At 32.1% G+C, this 27,035-nt stretch overlaps 2 protein-coding genes across 2 annotated transcripts in view; both read left to right on the forward strand.

The window, feature by feature from the left end:
- LOC123697070 (syntaxin-binding protein 5) overlaps positions 1–27,035 on the forward strand; it is a 220,656-nt gene that overhangs the window by 167,948 nt on the left and 25,673 nt on the right. Inside the window, exons 3-4 of the mRNA XM_045643486.1 lie at positions 4,520–4,702; positions 20,419–20,553. Coding sequence (XP_045499442.1) covers positions 4,520–4,702; positions 20,419–20,553 — 318 coding nt within the window. The remainder of the gene's footprint in view (positions 1–4,519; positions 4,703–20,418; positions 20,554–27,035) is intronic.
- Positions 11,489–13,237, forward strand: LOC123696674. Its single transcript, XM_045643025.1, has 2 exons — positions 11,489–11,706; positions 11,799–13,237. The coding sequence occupies exon 2, from the start codon at positions 11,873–11,875 to the stop codon at positions 12,992–12,994; it is 1,122 nt and encodes a 373-aa protein (XP_045498981.1). The 5' UTR covers positions 11,489–11,706; positions 11,799–11,872; the 3' UTR covers positions 12,995–13,237.

A 27,035-nucleotide genomic window follows, 5' to 3' on the forward strand; every position in this document is an offset into this window, starting at 1 on the left:
CTGTATTTAAAATTGATGAAAAGATACTTACCTACGACTGACGATGAATTTTAATTTCCAATTTCTACAAAAATTTTATAACAACAAAAAATATCAGTGTTTTGTCACTATACCTATTTGTAAGATAATCGTATAAAATACAACAGATACTCCAAGGTTTCCATTCAAAACCAACCGTTCAATTAATTGTTAATACTTGGATACTGCCTCAATTAATATTGTGAATTATTAAGTCACCCCTAACTGCCGTAATCTCGCTTCGACCACTAACCACAATGAGATCGAAACATTATGATAAGAACCTTATGATTTATCACAGCTATTAGAAACTTAGCAAAATTGAGAAATTTGGAAAAGTAGGGTACACTTTATCGGAAAAAATTAAAGAACATGTATCGGGAAGTGAACAAGTTGTTATTTTCTGTTTTTACGCTAAAATGACTGATCCAGTTTTGATTAATTAATATGATATTGGAATAAATGAAATGTGTTGTGTTACTTGAAAATATAATATAGAAATAGGCTACAAATTGAAAATCTCTGTATTTCCTGAGAACGTCGCTTAGTCGGGTTTGAAATTTGAAGTACCCACGAGCGAACGAAGTCGCATTTGGAAAGCTATACAAATCCTTTAACACCAAATAAGGAAATACTATGCCGTGAACATATATACAGATTACACGTACATACATATACAATACATACACACATTAAATAAACGACTAAACACAGAAACTCACACTCAAGCACGTTCCAGACGGAGTCGAGTCGCACTTTGTGATTTGATATGTTTAGTTACGTCTTTTTGGTTACAGTATCTTATTTATGCTTTAGTATGGTAAAACATATTGTTTTTTTTTTAAGTGAAACTTTTATTACATCGTCTCAAACTTTTTGGTCTGCTTAGCGCATGTCGCGTGACGCACGATACGTACGATAATTATCGTACAAATACGATAATTTTTAGTTAAATGTCTATAGTGTGAAAAAAAGTTTCACTTTTACCGTGGTTTCATAAAACCACACAACATTTTTTTTTGTAATTGTTGTTTAGTATTTTTGTTGTTACCTACGGAGAAAAGAAAATTGTTTTTATTTATTCGTATCGGTTTGCTATGAGTGTGTTTTCTCTGGATGTCAATCGTTTGGTATTTTATTAGTGTACCAAAAACACATAAATACACAAGTATCAAATAAAACCATATTTTTCACTCAGGTTAGTTACCTGTAGATTATATAAGTTTGAAAAGCGGTGGTTTCTAAAAACGTAAAACGCGATTGGTATATTTTTTTCCTATGTTATGTCTCGCACATGCGACATGCCACATCATAATCTCATTTTTATTTGAAAACAGACGGGACATGCATCCCCATTCCTTCAATGACAATGCGGCATAAAGCGAACTAGGTTAATATCCTATATATACCGACAATGTGGTATATATGATAGCTGTTATCACCATGATAATGTTTTATGCATGACTCTAAATAATGTCGCTGAAAGCTTTTACGACCTCTTTACGGTATTTGATGGCATTCGAACGTCTTCAGTGTAAAATTTTAATGATTTAAACATTAATTTTCACTTTTTGAATGATGAAATGGTTGTCGGTTGTGGATCTGATAAATTTTATAACTGTTTTAACTACCTACATCGATATTATAATATGGAATCATAAAATGTAGAGTCGTATTTACGAATTATATATAGGTAGGTAATTAATAAATAATAACAGTCTAAAAAGTAATTGTATCCTTATAATTTGCCTTTTCATCTGTCTAGGGAACAAACATTCACCCATCAATCCAAATGGTCGAGCTTATATTACTTTAATTCGCACATTTATTAACAACTAACTTTCCGCCCACGGCTACGCCCGCATTTTTAAAGAAAACCCCGTATAGTTCCCGTTCCCGTGAGATTTTCGGGATAAAACTTATCCTATGTGTTAATCCAAGTTACCCTCTATATGTGTGCTAAATTTCATTGTAATCGGTTTATTAGTATTTGCGTGAAAGAGTAACAAACATACACATACACATCCATTCTCACAAACTTTCGCATTTATATTATTAGTAGGATAAACCGCCGATTTCTGTTCTCATCGCAAACCCGAAAGTTTCCAACGTTCAGTCAACAAAACATTCATTATTAATATTAAACATTAGCTTTAAGTTCTGAAACATTCAGACAGTTCAGCTCGAACACTATGGACCTTGAGAGCCTCGCTCAGTAAAGTTTGATGACGGTTAATAACATCTGTTGTTTTATTTCAGGACCGTTCCTATTTTATATATATGCAAATTAGAGAATAAATTAGCTCTAACAAAATATGTTAACCAGGGTTTTATACGCATTACATTCTGTTTGCTAAATACATACGCTTACGAGTATGAATATTGTAATGTGTAATTGAAACTGGCTTTCCTTTTGCTTTGTTTGTTCTTTGTGTGACAGTTTTGTTGTTGTTTAATAATATTCCAAGTAGGAACGATTATACAATCGAATTCATGACTGTATGTATATATATTCACGGGACTATTCAACTGCTCCCATCTGCGCTCGTATCATGCATCGTACGGATATAATCGTCCTGCATACAAATTTCCTTATTAGGTACGTCTTCTTCAAGATTTATTATGTCCTTTATGTGTTTTATTTACTTCAATCTCAGTTACAAATTCAAGTACATTATGTATTCATTTATTATCTGGGAATTTAAAGCACATAACGCGGCTATTTAATAATTTTTTGCACTTATAATAGAATAAGCGAAACCAAGTGAATCCTTTACAAATTACAAGGGAAATATATACATTATACATACATGCAAAGTGGGGTCGCTCTCATAAAATTCGTGTTCATAATACTGTGGAAGCCTCCAAGTTCTAATTTAATTTAACTCTGCTTCTGTATTAATCAGCATATTTTAAAATGTACGTAATAGCAGTGGCCACTGGGAAAAAGTTAAGCAGGACCTTACAGTATATGAATTCATTAAAAAATATTTTTAAGGGAGTTAATTTTTATACGTTTTAGTTACTATCTTGGCTTTTTATGACGTTTTGGCGATTTTTTCAATATGGTATTTAAACCACTTCGACCATTGAAACATTAAAATATAAAAATACTAAATGGATCACGGTTAAAAATTCGTTATAATGCGTTTTTATTTTTTTAATCTATCACTTCTTATTCATAAGTATAAAGGCGAAATAATAACAGTATTTAGATTCTTTAGCAATCGTGAACACAGAATAATAACTAGTAGCTAGTTAAAGTGAGATGTAAATTAGATTACATTCTGGTTGAATATACCTAAATCTTCGAAGGAATGAGAAATAAAAGGTTTTGGCACTTCGCCAGACATCTGGGAAAATGTATATCGAAACAGCTGTCACACACCTGCCTCATACCCCACTCGGGGGCAAGGGACACATGCTTCTCAAGTGTATATAATCGTAATATTTTATATCTTCGTACAGATAACATTACCGTTACTTATTTATACCACACGTGTGTCTCGAGCACTCAGAGATAATGTGACTTCCTGTGGTAATGGTATTATCTAAATCGGATCAGTGGTTCCCAAGTTTGATCGGATGTTTCAAGTATTTAGTAGTTTTTTTTTTTTGTATTTTTTTTGTATCTAATAATATATTATGTCAGTTGTATTAAAAACTATACACAGCTCTACCTACCTGTATCTTATAGAAATTTTAAAGTCTCCTCGTTGGAATTAAAGACTTTTTACCGAATTAAAAATCAATAAATATTTTCATTATATAACCCGACCCTTTAAATACTGAACGGTATACTTTATGCGCTTATCTAAAATTAGTTAAACTAAACACAACACACTCTATAAATCGTTCATCTCTGCACAATATATTCACCCACACCAAAATAAACACCCTGTATATCAAAGGCAATTTACCCAAAACGGATGATCGCAAAGATGCGTTCGGTTTGCAAGCAAACGCTATCACAGGCGACCACTAATCACATCTATTTGCCCGACCATTCTCTGTTTGCCCTTTGAGACGAGCATCGTTGGAAATATGATGAAATTGTGGTACGGACCACTTGGCAATAAATAATACAGGGTGTTTGCACATACATTTTCGAATTTAATTAATAATTATATTACATAATTAATATAATTTTAAAGTATTTGGAAAATTACAAAATGTTATAATTTTAATTTAAATGGATTCAATTAGACTTAAGTAGGTATTTATTTCTTATCATTATACCAATTTTAAAAGAGACTATTCCGTAGTAATAAGTATAAAATTCCGTAGTAAATATAATTAATTTTGATCTTATAGAATTGTCTCTATTACATTAAAGATCTATGTCCACTCATGTATCTAGTTACTACTTAGTACTTTTAATCGTCATAATAGAAGACTGTAAGTTATCTCAATATAATGACTCTTCAATCAAACTCCTTTTCTCCATTCTTTTGTTTATATCTTTATTCTCAAAATGCAATAAGTCCTGAACAGCACGCAGTCTAGGCGGGCCCGGCGTGGACGCTCACGTGCGCCACGACAACGGCGAGGTGGTGCTGCACGCCAAGTTCCTGGTGAACGACGGCGGGCTGGTCACCGCCACGGCTGACGACCAGCTGCATCTGTGGACCTTCCGCCAGAAGCCGCCGCAGCGCGTGCAGTCGCTCAAGTTTCAGAGGGAACGGTAAGAATAGAAGACTACTTAATATATCACTATTACCTATTAGATTATATTGTTATTACCTGACTACTATTGTTACTCTACAGAATATGATACGAAGGTACCTTTTTGGTAAGGGGTAGGAAATCTTCTGAAGTTACTCTGTCTTTTAGAATATAATACCTACAGAGCGTCATAAGAAAATGGTTAGAAAATATTCATAAAAATCTTTGTAGCCACTGCACTATGATTTTAATGTTAAACTATTAAAGAAGATGTTATTAACAAAAGTTTTTTGAAACTAATGTAGGTAGGTTTAAACTCAGTCTACTTTAATTAATTAAGATCATGTAAAAAATTATAAGTCCCAGCTAACTACTTACGTCAATATAATATAAAAAAAAACGCGCGTACATTCCTTCAGCCAGGACTGAAATGTTTTATAGAACATTGCAAGCGCGTTGGCCACATATGCCAATTCAATATAGTATGTTTTATTAAAAATAACTGCGTTAAAAACAACCGACTTCAAAAACGGAAAAGTAAGAAATAAAAAAGATTTGATATTATTAATTACTACATATTATTTTTATGTGCTATTTACTAAAAAGGTTTGATGTCGGTGCATGGGCTTAATACTAAGTGCTTAGTGTTTGGCACCGACTTCAAACCTATTTAATAAATAGCACATAAAAATAATATGTAGTAATTAATAATATCAAATCTTTTTTATTTCTTACTTTTCCGTTTTTGAAGTCGGTTGTTTTTAACGCAGTTATTTTTATTTAATACTTTTTAGTGTATTTTTCAACACGAATCAAACGAGCCCAAACTCGATAAAGTTGAGTCAATATATTACTGAGTTCCTATAGCCACCTTCCGATTCCATCATCAGATCAGCTCCATGTCATGATAATGTTTCATCGCTATCCAATTTACATTCGTATACAAAATTTCAGCTCAATCGGTTACCGGGAAGTGAATCAAAGTTACTTGCTACATTGAAATTAAGTCATCGAGTACAGACAAAAATGCTCATAAAATAAAAACTACTAGGCCTAGCCGAATAAAATTTTTATGGGACCAATTCGACACCATCCCGCATCGAACAAAAAAAGAATCACGTAAATCGGTTCAGAAACCTCGGAGTAATCGGTGTACATACATAAAAAAAAAAAAAAAAAAAAAAAAATATACCGGCCGAATTGATAACCTCCTCCTTTTTTTTGAAGTCGGTTAAAAAAAAGTACAGATCTTATTGCACAGATAATACAAGCGCGTGGATCACAGATCCGGCAGGAGGTAGTCACAACGGGGTTTAGCGTTTAATTAATTCCGCAGGTAAACGCACCCCGCCGACCCCATCGTTTGTCATTCCCCTAATTACCCGGGTTTAATCGGACGCAATTGATTGCGTTTCGGATTTATCTTCATATTTTGCATTTGAAGCTTTAATTTAGATGTACAATCCGGTTTGTGCGATATCGGAACGTACTTACCGTTTGTCAACGGATAAATTTTGAGCACAATTTTGGCGGGATTATTTTGAAGCTTTTGTCCTACTTTCATCATATTCTTATACTTGTACATTTATTTGATAAGAAATATATAAATCCATACTAATATTATAAATGCGAAAGTAACTCTGTCTGTCTGTCTGTTACTCAATCACGCCTAACTACTGAACCAATTTTCATGAAATTTGGTATGGAGATATTTTGATACCTGAGAAAGGTTTCCCGGAAATCCCACGGGAATGATAACTAGGTTTTTCTTTGACTGCGCGAGCGAAGCCGCGGGCGGAAACCTAGTAGTATAAAGGATTGGATAGTTCTACTAATAATTTAAGCAGAAATATGTAATGAAACTTCTCAAGACTCTGGGATAGGTACCGTGCATCCCATATGGTCTAACACTAAATGATATATTGCTTCGACATAGCTAAATTTAATTAAAATATCATCAATACCAATTTATATCATAACTGTTCTGTAAATAAACAGTTAAATTCAATAGTCATACAATGTATATTTGGAGGTATTAACTTGTCATAAACAGCGCAATTGCAATCAGTTTACGTTGACATTCCCAAACTATTGAAAGTAAATTCAAAGCAATAACGACCATACAACCTAAAGCGCTGAAAACTTTGAGCATAAATTCGTTAAAGGCGCTCGAAAGCGCTGCAGCGATCGATCTTGTTAGATTTTCACTCTATTCATAGTTCTGAATACTGAATGGGTAAACATATTTTAATTTATGCTAAATCTATCATATTCACATACACTATACATACCTGTTTTTTCTGGTGGAAAATCATTATAATAAATGTTTTAGCACTTGCATTATATTTTCTAAATAGATTATATGAAATTTTAAATCTCAGACACCTCGTATTATCTTTATATTTCCATGCTAATTTTATTTCCTAATTAATTGTTTCAATTTGTAATGAATTTTGATGCGACTAACGGATTGACGAATTGGATTGATTAAATCTAAGAGATATAGTCCCTGTTGATTTGAGTTAATTATTAACAATGTTGGAATTAAATCATTTTCATCTTCAATTCGCCAAATTGGCAAAAAGGGCGAAATATTTTGATTATATTTAGGAAACGCTTCTAATAAAGGTAAGGTTAAATCCTTTAAATATTTTTACTTCAAAATAAATTGTAATTTATTAAATTATTTCCAATATAATATAAAAAAATCATTGATCAATTCATCTTCATAGTAATTCGATTAACGAAATTTATATCACAACGCACTATAAAGGATACGTAATCTGTAATATCCGAATTATCCGATACATTTCCGTAATTATTCATGAAGAATACACATTGAACGAGAGGCTTAATTAAACTGACGTAACGTACGAATTCCTTTTTACTTATTACGTGCATTTCAACAAAACGATATTTTAATCTTCTTCATTATATATTGCCAATATTTAAGTGAAACAACGCAACTGTGGGGGCGTCCATAAATTACGTGAGGTATTTAAGGGAACGGGTCAAGTCAAATCTCATTTAATCTTACGATGAGGACAATCTCGTCTCGGCAAATAGGTATCACGCAATTTTTCAAAAAATAAAAAATACATCTCACGCTCTATGGACGCTCCCTTTGTAATTCAAAAGCTTTTTAATCTGCAATGAATGTAAAACTCATTTCTCTTCGTATTTTCTCTTTAGCGGATTATCTTGAAGCACTTAAAAGTTTGCCAATATACCTTGAGAAGTAAAATGTTTAATAAGAGCCGTTATCCTCGATAGCTTTTTCATTAACGGCGTGTTTATGAGAGTTTATGGCGAGCGGAGAGACGAGATGTCGGCCGTTAACTTGCCTCGTGGCGTATTGGTTGATGTAATTTCATGACAAATTGACGGGAATATGTTTTTTTGATGGGTTTATTTTATTTTATGTGATTGATACAAATTTAACATAAGTACCTTTACTTTAGGGTAGCCTGCATTTTAAAAACATCTTATGAGATATTGTGTATCTTTAATTAGGGAATACATTACAAGCTTAAAAAATTCTTTTAAGCATATTTAAGTCTATGAAATAATTCGACATGCTTAACGGCGTCTTTTATAACTTAAAAAAATATAGAAGAAGGTGTACATGCATATCTTTTTTGATATTCATAATACTTTAACTAGGTATACAATAACTCAGTTAATTGTCATAATCGGATTTATTTAATATTAAAACAAAAGAATGTGCCCCGCCCACTACTGAGGACATAATTGATAAGAACTTATTGTCATTGAATTATCGCAAAAATTATCAAAATGCACCGGTTTAACAATGTTGCGTAAATGTTTGTAAACATAGAGATTAATGATGCACTTAATGTTATTATTCGGTTTAGTAAAACAAAATTAAATAGTAGCATATATAAAATAATAAGAACTATGGATTTGAATTACCTAGTTTATTTAGCACATGCGTGTGTGTTGCACATTGCCTATATTACATATAAATAATTAATATCTTTATTTACTCATGTGGTTTACAAGTTATTACAATAAGGAAAGTACAGCACATTCGCCAGTTAAACTGGCATGCAAACAGTTTTACAGCTCCGCATAATCAGAAAAAAAATTATATTATATAAACATTAATTATTATAGTTTAGTTCAAGTATATATTAATTATTATACATGTCAATCCAAAAACATTTATCATCCAAAAAGTCCCTTATATTATAAAATTTTTTATTTAATAGCCTCATATAAAGTTATATTTTTAAAATTCATATTTACTATGCATATTTAGTTATGTTTATATCTAGCATATAATTAATATCTAAGCAATAGGTATGCTTCGATTGAATTTCACAGCAACGCCAGGTATTCGGTATATTATCTAAAATCCATGATTAATATGCAGTGTAACAATAGCGCCCCCCTTCCCTGGGAGGGGGGTAAATCAATTCCCCACCCCTATTTGCATACAACGTGAACACCCTTGTTGTCACCGCACTTGATGGAAGCGCACAAAGCATTATTTGTAGAGTGAGTACATTGGATTTGTCATTTGAGGGATTAGCCGCTTGCTGTGGTTTCGCTTGGATTCGTATACACAAGACTAAAGTATTTTGTATAACTTTTATTCGTGTTTATAAATAGATAATTAGTATTTTAAAAGTGACAGAATTGGAATTTCGATTCTGTTACGAAGATTTTTGAAGTTATACTTCTTTTGGCGCGATGGAGAAAAATGATGAGAGTGAATTTTTACGATGCGCGCGCACACCGACAGTTAAATTTAACAGCATGAAGCTAGTTCTAGGTGGTAGGTATGAAAATTGATAACTATGTTCAAGTTGTATATTCTAGTATTTTTTTCCATACGCCAAAGAAGTATAACTTCTAACGCGTGTACATAAGTACACACACTCTTTTTCTTTCTTTTTGATCCACATTTTTATAGTGTCAAAAAAATTCACTAATAACAAACAAAAACCTTTTTCATGAACTTCAACCCTTGAATAAAAGTAATCTACATCAGTATTTCTTCCGTATAACGTATTCTTATGTGCAAACAAACAAACAAACTTGTTTATAAAGTATGTCGTGACACAATATTTAAACAAACACAGAGCTTATTGGAAAAAGGATTGTTGAAAATTAAATCTCTTCGTACGTTGAGTTTTCTGGAAGTTTTTAAAAGAACGAAAATCTCTTGAATTGTTTAGTGGCTGCGGTGTCTTTGTTCGGTTACTCTTACTATGTATTATTTACATATTATAGTTGATATTTTGTTTAGAAGTTTTATTTTTAATAACAAATGTAGAGATTGGTAGAAGGTTTATTTTTTGACGCGGAATATCATATGTATATAAGAAAATTCTGTATCAATGATATTTTAATTAGACTATTAATAGAATAGATATAAACTAAATAATAGTGTAATCATAAATTTATAAAGAATAGAAAAAATTCGATCACGAGGCGGGACTTTTTTTCTATTCTTTATAAATTTATATTTATAAAGCATTTGAATGCCATAAAACCAAAAATATAAATTCAACATAGTGTAATCATGTAAATTGTTGAAAAAACCATTGTGTGATTATAAAAGAATTTAAAACGCGCTCTATTAATTTTAATGTAATTATTAGGTACGTTAAATATTCCATATACATGTACTTAGCAATATATTTTAACGTCGAAAAAAGAAGGTAAATTTTCATAAAGTACCTAACTACCTAAGCAGTCCTTTATTTGTAAATTACACATGTAATGTCGAAATCAATGTACTGGGGTTAGAATAATGAAACAAAACATATGAAACAAGCGTGTACTCGTAGAGGGAAATGGCGCGAAACCCGCCGACACGAAACAAACATAAAAATCGTAAAATTTTACAAGGGCTCGCGTACTAAATACTCATTCTTTTAATTGGTCGTACTGTGGATATTGTTATTTGTTTTCTATTTGAAATATTTGTGGGTGAACTTTGAAGTCGTTGTTATTTTTTTATACAGTAGAAATAAATTGTAAAGTTTTGTAATGACGTGCTTTTAAAAGTCCAATTATTTAATAAAATCAATAACAGATGAAGTAAGAGAAAAACAAAATTAAAACAATAAAACAATAACTCCTATTTGTAAGATTTACTTCTTTTGTAATTCACACCTTACCCTTATAAATTAAATATTTAAAAACTTTGCCACAATAGCAAAGACAATAAATCGCAACAATGACCATAAACAAAATTTTCTCGATGCTTAATCTATACAATCTGTGGAACAAAAGCGCGGTTCAACCAAATTATTTACTTTGAAACGTCAATTAATGCACAGCACTTTAAAAAAAAGCCTTTGCAAATTTTTCGCTTTAGAAGAGTCAAAAGGTCGTACTGTACTGACGCAAATTGCTTCTATTATGTCGTGTGCGGGATCTGAAATTGAAAATTATTTTCCGGGAAAATTTTGCGCGTGTAATTTCATTAAAAATCCGATTTAAAAGGCTCTTCCGTGTAACGATTGACACGTTTGTATGGAAATATTAAATGTGTACATTTTTTATTTACCGTTCATTTGATTGCGATGAATGGCGTTGATTAACGCTTGAGAGTATTCACAGATTTGGTATTTATTGAGGATAATGTTTATAATTACACTCGATTTGCACTTATTCCTATACTTTCAATGTCTTGCTACAAAGTTTTTATGAACAGCGCTAAATAAGCTCTAGTACAATGGATAAAAACTCGTGTATTAAGTTTTCCATTTTGTAGTGTATGGTAAAATCACAGGTAAAATGTATCGAAAAAAACCCTAAATGTATGTAATGAAATGCCATTTCATCAATATTCAAATTTGCCGCGATTCGTGCGTTCACGTTATCTGTGGCACGGATTGACGTAGCGGTAAGAAAAAATGGCGAGAAAGGATTAAAGTATTGTGTGCTGGTGTGCAACGCAATTTATAATAAAACTGAAAGATAGAAGGGATATAATTGGGGATTTATTATATGTGGACTTTAAATGTCGTTTCTTTTAATTTACAGGTGAGATTAAATATGTTAAGTTGTTGTAGTAACAAACTATTTGTATGTTAAACTATTGTGAAAACTATTAAAATAAAACTTTTAATTTACAGAGAAACAAATTGGTTTCCTTGAAAATCCTCAATAATATATCTTATAAAACGACATTTTCGTTAACTAAAAGAAGATGGACCGGTTGCAGTTTGAGTTTACGATGATAGCTTCAAATGATGGCAAATCCAATGTGTTAGCCATAACCTCAATTACTACAGAAGAAGGAAAATGTTATGTCTTACCTGATGATCTGAAACCGGTCATTCACCATACATGTATTGTTAAAATGAGTACATTCTCGAAAATAAAAAACAGCATAAAGAAGAGGCATCAAAGCCGAAAAATTTGGATAAAATTAAATGAGGATCAAAAGAAAACATATACAGATGAGGAAGGTAATATGCAATTTTTGGATCAATACTTGGAAGAAATTAGCATCATACAACCAAAAGACAAAGATAGTAATTTACAAAATATATTAGAAAAATTAATTGAAACTACCACGAATAAAGAAAATCAACATAACCTAAGACATGTCTCGGAGAAATTTATTATTGAAAAATTCACAAGTAAGAATTGTAATGCATTGCAATGGATAGAGAATTTTGAAAAAGAGTGTGACCGCTTCAGTATTACAAAAGATGAAACAAAAATTGAAACATTGAGATTGTTTTTAGAAAAATCTTGTTTGGATTGGTATAGCTCGATGGCCATCAAACTAACAGTAACTTCTGAATGGAAGGAATGGAAAAACAATTTTTTGGAAACGTTTAAAAACCAAGGATGGGACATGGTCTCATATGCTTTTTCATTCAAGTATAAAGAAGGATTATTAATTGATTATGCAATAAAAAAAGAACGACTCATACTAGACATAAACAAATCAGTAGACTCCAAAACAATAATAGATCTTATTGCAACAGGCTTACCTGGGTTTATCTTAAACAAATTAAACAGGGATGAACTCAACAACACTACCGATTTGTTCAACGAGTTAAGAAAATATGAAGGTATGATGTACAAGAAGAACTCACCTATGGTAAGAAGTGCTACTTTTCTTCATAGAAATAAAATTAATGAAAAGAAGCCGTGTAAGACGTGTGAATCTTTAGACAAAGGAATAAGATACCATCCAGAAGAGTTGTGTTGGTTCAAGAAAAATAAAAATGAATCTGAAAGGGGTACCAAAGCCAGAACTGTGAACAATAATTCAATTATTGAAGTAGATATAAATACTAATAAAAAAAACGAGTAAGTACACCATTAATCAAAATCAAGCTTTTGTTAGAAAATAAAATAGAAGTAAGCGGAATTTATGATTCAGGATCACAGATCTCTTTGATAAATTCAAGACTAATAAAAGTAAAAGAAAATAAAGATAATGTTAATGTTGCATATATGAAAACGGTTAATGGTGTGAAGAAAACAGATGGCTTGATAACAATAAAAATAAAAATATTTGATATGGAAGAAGAAGTGGATGTATATGTTGTAGAAAATGAATGGTCCGGGAGCCAGAAGCAGATTTTATGACCAAGTTCCTCTCAAGCGGTAATTAGTAAAATGCATCAAAGTATAGTATTATGAAGCCTCGTGAACGTCAGCTGGAGCTCGGTTGGGGGGGTGAGCGGTTGTAGCCTCCCACGCACTTAAGAAAAAAAATTATATTCATTCATTTCCTCTCAGCTAAAAATTTGTCAAATTGTAGCTAACCCAATATCTCAACGAAAAATAATAATCAGCTGGTTACAGCATGGTGTATTATACGTCAGCTGGTGTCTCGAATATAATGAGACATTAACAAAATCATCGAGATACGTGGAATTCCATCAACATAAGTCCCCGTAAAAGATAAGTAATAACTTTATTAATTATATATTATACTACTATATTTTTTAACTAATGTTTTTAGTGGGTTATTTCATATTTGTTACACTTTTAGGTATTTATGTGAATTTGATGATATGATAGTTATTTTTAAATGCAGTTTATAATATTTGTAAAAACATGTTTACCGATGTGGCTGAATGTACGTAGTACCCCGATCATGCGCACAACTAACCACCTCCAAGTACCTTATTACTGTCTATATTATGCTAGCGTGTGTTGCTTGAATTTTTAAAAATAACGATAATAATTAAAGATACGTCATTTCATCTCAGATGAAAATTTGTGAGCTGATTGTTAATATACTGATGCGATAAATAAAAAAAATCAGCTAGCAATAATTCGAGGAAAACCTAGTCAGTTGATGCATATAAATTGGCAATAGATGCTTCTGTCTAACTCCTATTTAATAACTTTCAAAGTATCAGCTGACGGTTTTTCCACCAAGATACAGCCAGCTGACCTATATATATATCCACAGTTACATATAAGCTATCATCAGGTAAATTTTTGTTTGAGAGGAAATCACGGAAAATAATTTTATTTTTTTCATGTTCGAGACACCAGCTGACGTATAATACACCATGTTGTAACCAGCTGATTATTTTTTTTCGTTGATATATTGGGTTAGCTACAATTTGACAAATTTTTAGCTGAGAGGAAATGAATGAATGTATTTTTTTTTCCTACGTGCGTGGGAGGGTACTAACGCTCACCCCCCCAACCGAGCGCCAGCTGACGTTCACGAGGCTTTATAATACTATACTCTGATGCGTCTGACGAATTATCTCTTGAGAGGAAATAATTAACCAAATTTGCACCTGGCTCCCTAACCAGAAGATTTTGATGATTTTATAATCGGATTGGATATGATACAGAAATTCAGACTTACTCAAAATGAAAACTTGCAGATAGAACAAAAGAAAATAGTAAATAAAAAAGACAGAATACCTAAAGAAAACGAAAATATAAAAAAATATAAAAAGACTTTTGCAATAAACTTCAATGAACATATAGAAACAGAGGAATTTATAAGTATGATTGAACACTTAGATACTGAAAAGAAAATTGAGATAGAGAAAATTATAAAGGAATTTAAAACAATTTTTGCTAAAGACAAGTATGATATAGGATCAGTTAGAAATTATGAAGCTCACATAGACTTATTAGTCAATAAATACTGTAGTAAAAGACCGTATAGATGTACAATAGAAGATAAATTAGAAATTGAAAAGCAAATATCCATGTTACTAAAGAATAATTTAATAGAAGAATCTTACAGTCCTTTCGCTGCTCCAGTGACAATGGCATTTAAAAAAGGTGAAAATAAAAAATCCCGCTTATGCATAGATTTCAGAGAGTTGAATAAAATTGTTGTACCGCAAGCTCAACCTTTCCCATTAATAGATGATTTAATTATTAAAACTAGAAATTGTAAATATTTTACTACACTGGACATAAATTCAGCATTTTGGGCAATACCACTAAGGGTGGGAGATAGAAGTAAAACAGGATTTGTCACACAGGAGGGCCACTACCAGTGGACCTGCCTCCCTTTTGGCCTGAAAACCTCACCAGCAATTTTTCAGAGAATTTTAAGCAATATTCTAAGAAAGCACAATCTTACAGGATATGCAGTAAACTTCATTGACGATATTTTGATATACTCGTCCAACTTTGAAGAACATTTGAGACACATTAGAGATGTATTAGAGGCAATAATAAAAGAAGGCTTTAGATTGAAGTTGCAGAAGTGTACCTTTGCTTCAGACTCGGTAAAGTACCTAGGACATGTAATTCAGCACAATTCGGTAAGACCACTTAAAGACAATCTGATCTCAATAAAACATTTTCCAACCCCTAAGACACAAAAGAACATTAGACAATTTTTGGGTAAAATCAACTTCTACCACGAATACATACCAAGAAGTGCAATTATTTTAGACCCATTACATAATTTATTAAGAAAAAATGAAAAATTTGTGTGGTCAGAGAAGTGTGAAGAATCATTTAATCAAATAAAAAATTATTTATGCTCTCAACCTGTATTGGAAATATTTGATAATGACTTACCAATTAAAATTTTTACAGATGCATCTTTAGGGGGTATTGGGGCAATACTAAAACAGACACAACTAGACGGCAAAGACAAGCCGGTGGCATATTTCTCAAAGAAACTGAATGAAACTCAAAAACGGAAAAAAGCAATATATTTGGAATGTCTTGCAATTAAAGAAGCAGTTAAGTATTGGCAACACTGGCTCATTGGAAAACAATTCACTATTTATTCTGACCACAAACCTCTAGAGAACATGAATATTAAATGCAGGACGGATGAAGAATTGGGAGACCTTACATATTACCTATCTCAGTATGACTTTACAATAAAATATATACCCGGCAAAGAAAATGTTGAAGCTGACTGTTTGAGTCGAAACCCAGTATTAGAATCAGAAGATAACAAAGAGGACCTATTGAAAATAGTTAATTTAATACAGATAAAAGATGTAATTGAAGATCAAAAGAAAAATGCAATAATAATAGAAAATAAACAAAATCTTATACACAAAAATGAAATATACTACAAAAGAATAAAGAAAGATGAAAAGATTATCCTCTCAGAAGAATTCAGTAAAAAACTTATTAAAAAGGTGCATGAAGATTTATGCCATATTGGTATCAGACAATTGCAGAAAAAGATAAGCCCTGTATATACAGCTAAAAATCTAACAAAAAATATCATAAATATTTGTAAAACATGTGAAATATGTATAAAAAATAAATCAAGATGTCAAGGAAAATTTGGACTAATGTCACAACTGGGACCAGCAACAAAACCGTTTGAGATAATGTCAATAGATACTATCGGTGGCTTTGGAGGATCTAGGTCAACAAAAAAATATTTACACCTTTTAGTAGACCACTACACCAGGTATGCATTTATTGTAACTTCTAAAACACAGAATGCAAGTGACTTTATTAAACTAACAAAGAAAGTTCTCGAGACAGATGAGATTGGAATAATTCTAACAGATCAATACCCGGGCATCAACTCCAGAGAATTTAAACAATATTTACAGGACAACAATATTACATTAATATTTACAGCGGTCAATACACCGTTCTCGAATGGCTTGAACGAAAGATTAAATCAAACAATAGTAAATAAAATAAGATGCAGAATAAATGAAAAAAATAACAAAAAATCATGGACAACAGTCGCAAGAGAATGTATACAGAAATATAATGAAACGGAACACTCTGTTACAGGATTTGCACCAAAATACTTACTTGATGGTACAAATGTCACTATTCTACCAAACGAAATTAAAACAATACAAAACGAAGACAAGTGGATTGCAGACAGAAGATTAGCATTAGAGAATACAATAAAATCCCACAATTACAACAAGAAAATATTTGACAGAAATAGAAAACCGCTAGAATTACAAATAGGGAGTGATGTATACGTGGAGAATGGAAACAGATTAAATAGGAAAAAATTAGACGAACTATTAATAGGCCCTTTCAAGATTTTGGAGAAAATATCAAACTCCATATATAGGATTGACACCGGAAACAGAAAAACAGAATCATCACTATTTCACATAACTAAATTACAACCAGTAACAGCAGAATATGAAGATTAACGTTTAGGATATAGATATATTATTTAGAATTTTCTCTTTTGGGGGGGGAGATGTAATGAAATGCCATTTCATCAATATTCAAATTTGCCGCGATTCGTGCGTTCACGTTATCTGTGGCACGGATTGACGTAGCGGTAAGAAAAAATGGCGAGAAAGGATTAAAGTATTGTGTGCTGGTGTGCAACGCAATTTATAATAAAACTGAAAGATAGAAGGGATATAATTGGGGATTTATTATATGTGGACTTTAAATGTCGTTTCTTTTAATTTACAGGTGAGATTAAATATGTTAAGTTGTTGTAGTAACAAACTATTTGTATGTTAAACTATTGTGAAAACTATTAAAATAAAACTTTTAATTTACAGAGAAACAAATTGGTTTCCTTGAAAATCCTCAATAATATATCTTATATGTATATAAAAGTTAAGTAACTTGGATAGGTAGTACAGTAAAAGCCGTATCCATCATGTCGAGTTTGCTAGACAGATGAGCCCGCCCAAAACATTTTTAGAAGCATTTTATAGTCTGTTTATCACAGTAGGTACATTTTAAAGATTCAATGTTCTATCTATTGTTTATAATCTGAGAAAGCTATCAATAATTCTATGCAGCGATTAGTGTATAGGCATATCTAATTAAAAGAGAAAGAAAAAATCAAAGTCAAATGCATAGTTATTTTATTCAATGTTTTATCCAAATCTGTATTTTAATTCAAAATCAGAGATATTTTGCATAATACAGGCATATGGAGGGAACACTCATAATTTTAACGAGTACGGCCTACGTATTAGAGTTTATGACAAATATATAGTGTTGGCAATGAACCATAGTTATTATTATGATATTTAACTGGTGGCAGTAACGGTTAACTGTAGTTTTTATCTGTTTTGTTGTTAGTGTGCACGCGATTTAACTATTACCGTGGCGGTTGGTGGTGATATGGACACTTTATTTAATTTTCTGTGAACGTTTAGGTCGTTAAGTTTTTACTGACAGTTACAGAACTAAAGCGTATGTTTTTTTGTTTGTTACTCTATTGTTCCAGTCATTTATTGATTTTGATAAAACTTTTTAGTTGTAGCCGGTGATTGAATGTGTCTCAATTTTTATTTTTAATGTATCAAGAGAAATCATTTATCAGAAAGTATTATATGACAAGCCAGGTATTGTTGAAGGATACTTGTATCTAATATATAAGTTGTAAGTTGCGAGACCTCTATTTCGTTCACAATATTCGAGTATACTCGAACGTCTACTCTTAGTATAATAAAACCCTCTCAGCTAACGTAGGTATATTGTCAAGAGTGATTCTTCGATAGTTTTATTATATTTTCAAAACTGCAAATGAATGGGAAACCATTATCTTCGTTCGTATCAAGCCTAGTTATTTCTTTTATTTATTGTCAAATACACTAAAATTAAAATGAAACAAATTAGTTGTAACAGGTTCTTATAATTATAAATGTTCTTGCGATAAAAGTTCAAAGTAGTACCTACAAAACTTACTTCAAAGTCGATCATCAATTTTATACTCAAAGCTTCTTGTACAAGACACACACTCATGTATCAGTTTATTAATATTGGTTCGAAAAGTTTACACGAACAAACATAAAACTCGTATAACAACAGATAATTTCATTTCAATTTTCATAGCAATAAAACATTTAAATGCCTGTATACAAATATAAATGTTAAACCAGGAAATAATTTAGTACATGTAAGTTCTGTAAACCCTATATTCAGATTTTGTGTAATAGAGCAACAAATATCTTCACATTCATTCCTTCAAGAGTTATGTGCTGAAAAAGTTACATATTATGTATTTTAAAAGAGCAACTACGGTTTAGTTTCTTGCCAGATCTTCTCCGTAGATATACTGCTTTCCGAATCGGTGGTAAATGTTGAAAATATGTAATGACGTTTCAAAAGTGCTTCTAGAAGAAGTCTAATTGAATAAATAAATGTTTGAGTTTGAGTTTATCAAAAATCTCTTGAAAATATGAAAACTTATCTACCGTTGTAACGTTTAATTATACAAAACGTGCAGTCGATTGGACAATCTTTTGTTATCATAATAACATTACCATATAAATGCAAATCGATGAGCTACCAGTGAAGAAAAGCAACTTCTATCGATTTCCCGAGAATTCATTAGATAACAGATGATACAAAGTTTGTAGATTCTTTGTTTATCTTTATCCTTTAACCGTAAAATCTAATCTCTGGTGCTGTTTCTGCTCATAATTATAAATGTTAAAACGGAATACATATTATAATAAGTTATTTTTGTTTACAAATATGATAAAACTTGTTTATTTATGGAAAGTAAGGACGGTGATTATAGTCCCGTCATTTCATTATTACGAATACATATTTTTACTTTTTTTTAGTAAAGACTCTATATTGAAAGAGAAATTTATCTAGAAATTTTGGACTTGTCTAAAAAATTATGTTACCTATTAGTATACTATAATATATAAACCTCAAGTCCCTCGCTGAATATAATAAAGTAAGCTATAGGCTAAAATATCCTAGGCATCTTATTTAGGGAACCGTCTAGCTTTAAATTGGGTCTTCACGAAGGACTTATAAAATATGGACCATAATACTGTATTTATAGCTTATTATTCCGACCTTTAAGATGTTTTTCAAGCGAGCTTTATAATGTATTTTGATATCAAAGTGGCCTTAAAATATTTAGTATGAGAATTTCGGAATAATAGATTATAAAGATATATATTTGTAAGTGGGTGCTATATCGTGAAGAACTGTTAGATCTTGAAGACTTTTTTTGAGTTCTTACAAAGCGACATAACATTTTCATTTTCATGCATATGTAGATTAAGATAACAGGAAATTTAAATGAAAACAATTATAAAATTCGTTCGTAGTTAGTTTCATTAACTAATATTGTACCCGTAAAAGAGCGTATGTGCCGAGCACACGTGTCACAAGTGAAACTTCTTTGGCAAGATTCAAAGATACCAAAATCGTCGCCTTACTCCATGACGTGATGGTATTGCCATGACGCGATCTTGAAATTTTACTCTCAACGCGCCTAAAGAAGTTTCACTTCAAAAATTAAAGTTTCTACCAAACTAATGATAACCATAACGCACACTATATTCATAATATCCACAGTATAACCAGCCTGCACCTGCCGTTACAATCAAAATGGATCCACGTGGGCACGGAGCGCGGGAACGTGCACGTGGTCAACATAGAGACCTTCGCGCTGAGTGGCTACGTCATCAACTGGAACAAGGCCATTGAAGTGTGAGTACTCTAATCTAACCAAAGTATTAAGCTATTGCATAGCTTCTATCGCGGGCCTTGAGCGCGGGGACCGAATCCAGAAATTGCGTAACGAAAAAACCTCACGCTCCACTCCGACTTGCACGGAGGTGTGGCTTGAAGGCATGCTATGCAATAGCTTTACCGCGGCAGTCCCCGAGTGCCACACGTATTTTTTTTTTTTTGACAAATTTCACACACGGCACGATCTGATCCCATACTAAGCTTTCGCTATCGGAAACCAAATGGCTCATAAATATACATATATAATTTTAAATAAATACATATATATAGATAATTAACACCCAGGCACAGAGCAAACATCTATGTTCATCACACAAATATTTGCCCTGGGTGAGAATCGAACCCACGACCTCTGACTTGGAAGGCAGGGTCTCTACCAACCAAGCCAACCGGTCAGTCGTCGTATTATGTAGAGTGTTGATTAACGGTGCATTTAGATCAAACGAATGCTCATTCTAACCCCACTATTTCAAATTATTTTAATGTAAACAGGCGTAGAGCATTCTTTCGTTGTTCTTAGTGCGTTCGAAAAGATTCTATGCAATGTTCTAATACTGAACAACACTGAATACGTGTTTTTGTTTACACTAAAAGATCACGAAAGAATGCCCCTTGCTTTAGCTCTATGTTCGTTTGGTCTAAATGCATCGTTATGAGTTTTTTATTTAATTTTATTAGCAGGTACTGTAAAGTATGAAATTTATTATTATTAAATCATCATTAATTTTCATTCCACACTTAACAGGCATAATCAAAGAAACGTTTATTACGTGAATATCAATTGAAATTCATTGTTCATTGTTATCGATAGAATATATCTGAATCTTTGATTTAATGTTCCCTTGTTGCTAATTAATCACTTCGAAGAAACGATATTAAACGAAAACTATTCAATTAACTGCTAATTATTTAATACAAATTCCATTGCAAATGATAGAGAATTACATGTATATAATCGGGTAAGCCATGTCAAAGAGAGCTCGACTCAGTTACGACACAATCAGCCTTGTTAGCCGAGCAGGACGAACCGACGATGGGACAAACGCACCTAATTGGTTTACAGGATTAGATGAATAATAATTTATAACACAGAAATGTGGAATAGACCACAGATGAGGAGAAATAGTGTGTTGTGTTAGTCGACGTTTAGAAGTAAGCTATTGATTCTGATAGAAATAATGGGCTGATTTAATTTGACTTATTAATTGGACGTGCTTGTAACTATCTGTAATATATTAATTATTGAATATTTATAAAGCTCTTGAATATCAACTGATATGAATATGAACAAAAGTATATCATTAATTTACAAACACACAAATCCAAACGTTAGTCCAAAACAGAATTGTTGCCATAACCCATACCTTTTATACTAAAACCTAATTTAAATAAACTACTTTAATCATAAATAACAAGTTTTGTTAACTTATTATTCGAATCGTTTCGCACAGTTAGAGCAGAATTCACACCGGTACAGACTCTGATATCTAATAACAAAGTTAAATGGCTATTTCACTTGCCGGTAATCCCGAGGCGCCTCCAGTAATCGCTTATTTACGCCATACTAAAATAAACAATTTTGTTTTGCGATTGACGCTTCTTAATGAATAATTATTTGATTGGAAGGAATCTTTGACTAGGTTTTTGTTAGAAAATATATATTCTAAGAATACTAGAACTTTTTAAGTGTGTTAAAGATTTTTAATAATGTATTTGCATCGTAGAGCAGCCAAAAGTTATCCGTCCAAATTCATGTACGTAATGTATTAGATTATGAACAATAATTTTATTATAGTAGCAATAACTCAATAACTGAATTATGTTGAGTGTTAAATAAATGAAATAAGCATTTCTTTATCACTAGCGTAATACTGTCGTATCACTAGCGTGATACCTTATTTTACTTCAGTATTTCAGAACTCAGGTCACTCGATTTGTCACTGAAAATTCCAACCAAAAATCCCTTTGCGACATTGCTTTATACGGCTTGCTTTGATTGCGTATGTCGCATGGATCTGGGTGTATTTTTGCAAAAGCCTGTCCTAGAACATGCAATATGTTTTTTATAGAACGAACGAAAATTAGTTTTTTATAACACACGATAAAAAATTGAAAATACAACGTTAAGTACTAACATATAAAATTACTAATTTTATAATTTTCACCAGACGTCTTATGACTTACAGATGACTCTACTTTGTAAAATCTTATTAAACGGAATCTAGTACGTTCTAAAGTACCTATTAACAGAATCATAACTACAAAATAGCTTTTAAAAGCTTAAATGAAAACGCCATAACTTCGTATCGTTACCATGCGCTTTGCGGACAATTTATCGTTCCTCATAACAACTGATGTAGTGGGTTTTTAGTTTACTAGTTTAATGTGATATTTCTTTGGAAACCTATCAAACGATTGAGGGTTATAATTGCAAGTTTATTTGTTACATTTTACTTGTATGAAGGCGATTATAATATATGGAGAGCAAAACAGCAGACATATTCAACGCATATTAAATATTAAACACTGAAAAAAAGCCCCATCGTGAAATAGGCTTCAGCAATCACTTAGATGTTATAAAATACACTCACAAGCATTCCTTGAGAAATTACATTCATACTTCCGAAAGATAAGGCAGCATTACCGGGGCGAAATTGTTCGGAAACTCAAGTTTAGAAACACGATACGCACGAGCGGAGCCGGGCGCGGAAAGTTAATGAAATTACAGGGAAAGGCTTCAAAGGTAAACAGGAAAGCGTATTTACCCGGGCGGTACGATCAAAGGCCTGTAATTACCTGTCTCGGCTTGTTTGCGCCCGCCCTACAATTACTGGGGACTCGCAAAATCACAGTTTTTAACTTTTTTTTTCTTTCAGGGATTTAAAAGACGTTAGACGCGACTTTGTGAGTAGCGCTGAGAGTAATGGCATTAGACTAACTGACTTTCCATTTTCTTCATTATCTCGCTCTTTGCTAAACTGGGTGGAGATAAATCTATTAATTAAACTTATTAAAAATTCAGGTGACTTTAGCCTCTATGTAGAGAATGGTTGGTCCTGCGGCTTTGTTCGTGTGTAACTCTCATCTTCATTCTAGTCAATTATAGCCATTTTGGACATGAAAATACACACACTTTTTCATTTATAATAGGAATAAATCGAAATGAAAAAGTTCTATTGCCCAATTTGCATACATGACCTCAGCAATCAAGACCTTTACCACGCGAGTGAAGCCACATTCCAGAGCCTGTTTGTCAAGAGATTTTCAGTGTATAATATTCAGTACTAGAATACAATGACCTGACTCTCTGGCCGTAAATTTTAATGTTTCGCGGGCACAATGCTCGTACCTGCTCATACGGTATCTCACTTTTATTAACCATTAAATTTTACTATTTCAAGCTCGCCGTGTTCTATCTACGGGTTTTAATCGTTTTTGTGTTTTTGGGAATGATGTGCAAATATATTGACCGTATTTATTGATATACGATGAGTTTCAATTTTGATAAAATGAGGACTGGAATCATTGTTAAATTATGGTTTCATGATATCAAATCAAAGGAAGCAGAAGGCGGGTAATACGTAAATCTTACAAATAAATAGGTTTGAAATTACAATAGACATCTTTGAAGCAATAATTTAAACAAAGCTATATTATCGGCGAAACTAGATTCTATTGCAAAAACTATCAAGCCAAAACGTACCGTTACACTTTCACGCTAAAATAAAATTTTGATGATATTATGAAAATAGGTAACAAATGCTATAAAACCGTTCCTTTTGCAAGGTCATTCCTCACCAAGTTCCTCACATTAAACAAATATTAACGTCAGAGTATAATGACGCAACAATATGAAAATTAGCACTCAAGCGACGCGGACAAAACTAGCTGGTAATTATATAAATGCCATAACAGAAAGTGAAGATACTTACAACAGTTAAGCAATTAGCCTCTCGTCTCATTACGAGAGAGTGGCTCTTCGTCGGAACTTAGCGCCCACTGGAGTTTAACGAGACAGTCAAGTAACTGGTTATACTATTCACACTAATAAAGATAAACAATTTTAAAAGTTCGTCGCGGTAATGAGGTGACTGTGATCTTGGTGTATACGCGATCTTTGAGTTGTAATAAATATTTTTTTTTTCTTAGAAATCAGGTTCAGGATGAAAGAAATCGTTAATTCTTGTTATACTTAGACCTTGTCTATAAAAATATAATTCCCTGTTTGAACTGCCTGAAGTGTTATTTTCGCCTCAAAAACGTACGTCAGCGTACCTATTAATTTTTCTAGTTTAAAAAATGTACTGAACTACGTAGATATCTATCTACTCATGGAATCATTCAACTCATTTAAATACAGGGTAATAGTAGAACATTTTAAACGCTTTTATATACGGTATATTGAGAAGTGCAGCGAGCCGCCAACGCCGCCCGCCCACGCCGTCCGCCCTCGCACGGTCAATATTTAACGCTTTCGAGTTATGTAACGCTCTGCTTTAACTGCCTTCATCCCCTTTTATCTGCTTGTATTAAATGGGTACAGTTTATTTTAGGACCCCGATGTTTGATATTATTTATTGTATAGATTTGTAAATATGAAGTTAATGAAAAATGTTAAGTTCAAAATAGCGCGGCAAAGGCTACGCTTAAACTTATGAAACCGTACCACAGAATACATAATAGTAGCTAAACGCTACAGAACGGACACTCTCCGCCTCCCGCCAAAATTAAACACTTACCTCACCCCGCACGATCAGACATGTTATGGTACCCATTTCCCCGCAAGGACGATACCAACGACGTCTTTAGACGAAACGCAACGAAGATTGACAACATTCATCAAATTGACTTAAAGCAATTTTATTATTTTGGATTTGTGATTATCGTTTTTCGTAGAAAATGGTTAGATATTGTGCTGTTTACGGATGTATTTCATCAGAAAAACGCGAATTTTTTTTTACGCTAGTCACAAATGTGCCAACCATAAAGAGTTTACACACACATTTGCAGTCTCTACAGTGTGACTGTCAAAACTATAATTTTGTATGGAGTGTCCGGGGTGTGACCGTACGTTAAAATAATTAAAAATTTCATGTTTCCGAAATGTATTTTTGGCAATTAAATTTTTTTTTTCAAAGTTTTCGGTGTATGCGTAAAAAATTTGTTTACCTGACATTGTTACGTTCAAAATATAAAATAAAAATTGATGCTTTCCTGTGATCCATTGAATCGATCACAACACAGACATAAAGGCTAACCCTAAAACCTTTCCTATCACTAGTAACGAAGCCATGAGCGCCCGACTGGACCCCTATAAAACTATTTATGTGCCTCTTCTCACTACAATGAAAGTTTACGGTTATTGCTCTCTGTGACAACCTTATCTAATACATAGTGCTGTCTTATATACTTTGCTGGTATATTTTTAAGCAATTGTTACTTTTAATTCATCGCATAAATAAATTAATGAAATGAAGAATTTATTCTAGAATAAATACAATGAAAATATGTTAGTTTAACTATCCTTATTTAAAATTGAAATAACATCTAAATATTTTTAAACTGCTACACAGCGCAGCGTCTTGATATATTAGTTACATTACATTATTTTATATTTACGCTCTTTTATGAGCTTATCTTTCAGTTAAACCCAAGGTTAAACCACGTAAAAGTGGTTAACATGTAAACGTTAAAAGTTTAAAATATAATATAAGTGATTAATATTAAATATCCTATTAATGGTGAATCTAGAACTTTTCCCCCGTTAAATTTGTTTGTATTACGTAAAGGAGTATTAAAAACTCATCCGTCACAAAGTTACACGATTGTCGATTGTAATTAATATTATCATTCAAACTTTGCAATCAAAAGAATAACGAAGTTTTCAAAGCAAAATATTGTAACTAATTCCCTTTAATGTATACTGATGAACGATTTTGAATAATTGAAAAGCGAGCGAATGTAAATCAGTTATCGGCGTGTGACCGCAGACCGCGCCGCGGTATGTGCATAACGAGATTCATTAAATTTGCACCAACACGCCCCTAACTATTGTTGTAATTTTCCATTCGATATTAAATTACACATAGAATATTTGTAATACAAAATAACGCATCGATGACGGTATAAAATTTCAATGCATTTTATATAGTGATTAAAGTGTAGGCACGTTTGTAGAGTTTTATATATAATTTACATGAAATTATAAATTGTAGTTTGTGGAATTCAATTATATAGATTGTATAATTAAATTCTCATAATTGTTTTAACGCTCTATATTATTTGCACTATGTCTTTAGTTTTCATATTTAAAATAACTATGATTCAAAATGGAGTCTCATTGTCAAACAATGATTAATTTCATAACAGTATTAACAAGCAATTAACTTTTTTGATTACTCGCTTTAAAAATGCACCAATTAATAACCCAACCCTCACTG

This window comes from Colias croceus, chromosome 13, assembly GCF_905220415.1.
Source record: "Colias croceus chromosome 13, ilColCroc2.1".
NCBI lineage: Eukaryota > Metazoa > Arthropoda > Insecta > Lepidoptera > Pieridae > Colias > Colias croceus.

Bases quoted from the DNA above. Each gene is read 5' to 3' on its own strand.
- LOC123696674 (XM_045643025.1), top strand. From the start codon at position 11,873: ATGGACCGGTTGCAGTTTGAGTTTACGATGATAGCTTCAAATGATGGC.